At 42.6% G+C, this 3,549-nt stretch overlaps 1 protein-coding gene across 1 annotated transcript; it reads left to right on the top strand.

The window, feature by feature from the left end:
* Positions 1-958: 958 nt before the first annotated feature.
* LOC121005480 (olfactory receptor 5AR1-like) lies at positions 959-1,735 on the top strand. Its single transcript, XM_040438249.1, has one exon. It carries the CDS (start codon positions 962-964, stop codon positions 1,733-1,735), a length of 774 nt encoding a protein of 257 aa, XP_040294183.1. The 5' UTR covers positions 959-961.
* The last annotated feature ends 1,814 nt before the right edge of the window (positions 1,736-3,549 follow it).

Below are 3,549 nucleotides of genomic sequence, written 5' to 3'. Positions count from 1 at the left end.
GATCTTATCTTGAGAGTTGACAGCAACAGATTCCAAATGCAAATAGCAGACTTGAAATGAACTCTGGACCTTTTATCTGCTCATTGTAATCGGGATAATGAGGGAATAACACACACCTGGCCATGGAACAGCTGAGAAGCCAATTGTCCCATTACTTTTGGTTCCTTAACAAGTAGAAGGCACACATGCAAACTGTTGTAATTCCTACATCGTTCACCTGATTTGGATGTAAATACCCTCAAATTAAAGCTGACAGTCTGCAGTTAAAGCACATCTTGTTCAAATCCATTGTGGTGGTGTATAGAGCCAAAAATTTTAGAATTGTGACGATGTCCCAATATTTAAGGACCTGACTGTATATTCAAAAATATTGTAAAAAATAAATAAATACTTGTCCTGCCAAAAAAGCAAGCCCTCTTATAGCTGTGTAGACGAAAAAATTAAAGTTATGGCTCTTAGAATGCAATGATGAAAAAATTAAAAAAGCACGCTTGGTCATTAAGGCCCTAAATAGGCTTCTCCTTAAGGGGTTTAATCTGTTATTTTTTACATTATCTGTCATTATATGAGATAGCGTACATTCATCATTACTGGCACACAATTATCTTGGTTGTCATTCCCAGGAGCTTTACAAACCACAAACTCGAGACTCTTAAGAGAACTCTCATGAGATACATGCTGTATAAGTACCCCATGGACACCTCTCAATAAGCCATCCATACATCTTCACAGGTCTTTGATCTCCACAAAAAGATTTTTTTTCTGTTCATGCTTATTTCACTGGAGAAAAATGGAGGTGACAAACTTAACTGTCACTGAATTTGTTCTCCTCGGCTTCTATGAGCTTCCAAGCTTCCAGTTGGTTTTATTTTTCATGTTTCTGGTCATTTATGTCACAACTTTGGTTGGAAATTCCTTGACAATTGGTCTGTTTTGCTTTGATCCTCATTTTCACAGTCCCATGTATATACTCCTATGTAACATGTCTGTATTGGATATGTCCTTCACCTCAATGGTTCTACCAAAGTTGTTGGACATCTTTCTGACTGGGAACAATGTCATCTCCTACAAGGGTTGCATTACTCAGGTCTTCTTCTTTGTGGTGCTCATGGTGTCTGAATACTTCATTCTGGCTGCTATGGCCTATGATCGTTACGTGGCCATATGTCATCCTCTACGTTATTCTTATTTCATGAGTCTTCATGTCTGTTTCTGGATGTCATGGACATCATGGTGTATTGGAGTATTCGAGGGCATTCTTTACGGCATTCTAATATCATCTTGTACATTTTGTAGGTCAAATAAAGTAGACCATCTCTTCTGTGACTTGAAGCCACTGATAAAGCTTTCTTGTAGTGACACACATACTATAGAGATGGTAATACTTGGACTTGGCACCATCATTGGCTTTGTCCCTTCAGTTATGACCTTGCTGTCCTACATGTATATTATCTCAGCAATCTTGAAGATTCACTCTAAAGAAGGAAGACACAAAACCTTCTCCACCTGCTCATCACATCTCACAGTCATCCTCTTGTTTTATGGCACAGTCCTTGGCATGTATATGAGGCCAAAGTCCAGCTATTCCATGGACCAAGATAAAGTGTTTGCTATTTTGTATGCAGGAGTCATCCCGATGCTCAACCCTCTCATTTACAGCTTGAAAAATGAGGAGGTGATGAAAGCTCTGTACAAAATCAAGAAAGAAGTATATCTTAAGAGAAGACTATGGTGAATGCAATATGGATGAATGATAAGCAGTAGTATATGCATTAATAGTTGAAGTTGTAGATCCTCCACTATCAATGTCTATATTTATTGAAGAAGTCAGTCTTGCCCTGTCTATATCAACCCGTTACTCAAGCGATGCTTGATAACTAACCCTGAAAACAATTTCTACAAGGTCTATTCTTAAATGGACTGGCCAGTTGGCCTTAATGGGATATACAGATGCCATAAAGGGGACCTCCACGTGTGACTGCTTCTATTAACCACAGTGAGGAGCCTCTGAAGAGAACAGCTCTCCCTCTAGCTTTTCTATATGTTATACTTATGGCTCATTGATCTCAGTGGGTGTAGGGTCTTGGAGTTATGACGGTGGGTGTGGAATCACTGTGTCAACCAACAGATTTTACTTTGGGCTAATCCGAAGGGCGTTGTCCTGGCAGTACCCTGGAGTTTCACCCTTTAACCTCTGTACAGGGATCTGAACTTTGTTGCAGGGAATTCACCAGGCCGCTACCTTCTGGAGTAATCTCTGTGCGATTGACAGCTGATCCACGGGGTCAGAGACCCCAGTGCAGGGCACCAAGGGGCAATGAAGAATTCTAGTCAGGGACCGACCAAGGTCAGGGCAGTAGAGAATGTGTTACATGGTAAACAGTCCAAGGTCAGAGCAGGCAGAGAAGGGTCAATACAGAGGCCAGGCACAGGTCAGGTCAGGAAGAGGGTCAAAATTCAGTTAATGGGCAAAAAATAGCCACCATGGCAGGATACTAGAACATCTATTGCTCAGGCACCTTACTCAGGGTGAAGGGGTCTTAGGTGTCCCAAGTGGCAGCCTCAGATTTCCACCACAAATACATGTCACAGTTGCCCTAAGCAAATCTATGACATGTAAACATACCCTAAGAGCAGTGGGACTGGTGAAAGTAATTCTATCACAAGTTTTACATACTGGGGGGAGGAGCTTGGCCGCTAAGCTGAATGGCTGCCTGTCACTGAGCTCCTCCACCTAACTGGCGATTAACCCCATCTAAAGCACCCTTTCATCAGCACAAATGGGCAAAGTGGGGAGAGACCGCACCAAGGACCCTGCAGAACCTACTCCGGTCCGCTCCAAACAGCTTGACATGGAGCAATTCTTGAAGAAACAGCTCAAGGGCCGTGCTGCCGAAACTCCCAAGATGGCGCCGACGGCTCCTCAGCATTCTGGAGCGGAGGAATATTCGGAAGCGGGAAGCGCGTCTGATACTTCCGATTATAAGGCTCGAAAACGAGGTATGCTGCTTTCGAAAACAGCTCTTTGAGAAGTCCTTGACTCCGCTCTGGCTCCCTTGAAGCAAGATCTGGCTGACATCAAGGTAGACCTTTGCAGCATAGGCGATCGAGTGGCGGCACTCAAAAGGCAGCTATCATTTTGACGAGTAGGATTAACCCTACCAGGCAGTATGTCGGGTTTAATGGGGCTGATCCTACTGAATGGTGTTCTTTATTAATGAATATTCTTCTACACAATATATCTGGTACGCTGCCAATTTTATGATTCTTACACCCCTGTAAATTTACAGGTCTGCATGACCACCACCATGTTGGGCCATATGCATGATGTTCGATTTGTGGACTATCACCATTTCTTTATGCTTGACATAATAGGACCCATACCGTCCAAAGACTTCTCCACTTAACCCACCTTTTCAGAGAAAATGATCTCAAATGGTCTGAGAGTCATAGAGAAGTTTATTTGTTAATTTTTTTTTATTTTGGACTGCAGTTTCCATTTTCCATCTCCTTTTGCTGTGGAGACTGAGCTTAGCTGAGACTGAAGAG

This window comes from Bufo bufo, chromosome 6 (genome assembly GCF_905171765.1).
Source record: "Bufo bufo chromosome 6, aBufBuf1.1, whole genome shotgun sequence".
NCBI classification, from domain to species: domain Eukaryota; kingdom Metazoa; phylum Chordata; class Amphibia; order Anura; family Bufonidae; genus Bufo; species Bufo bufo.
Note: the sequence above shows the minus strand (reverse complement) of the source record. Positions and strands in the feature narration are given on the sequence as shown.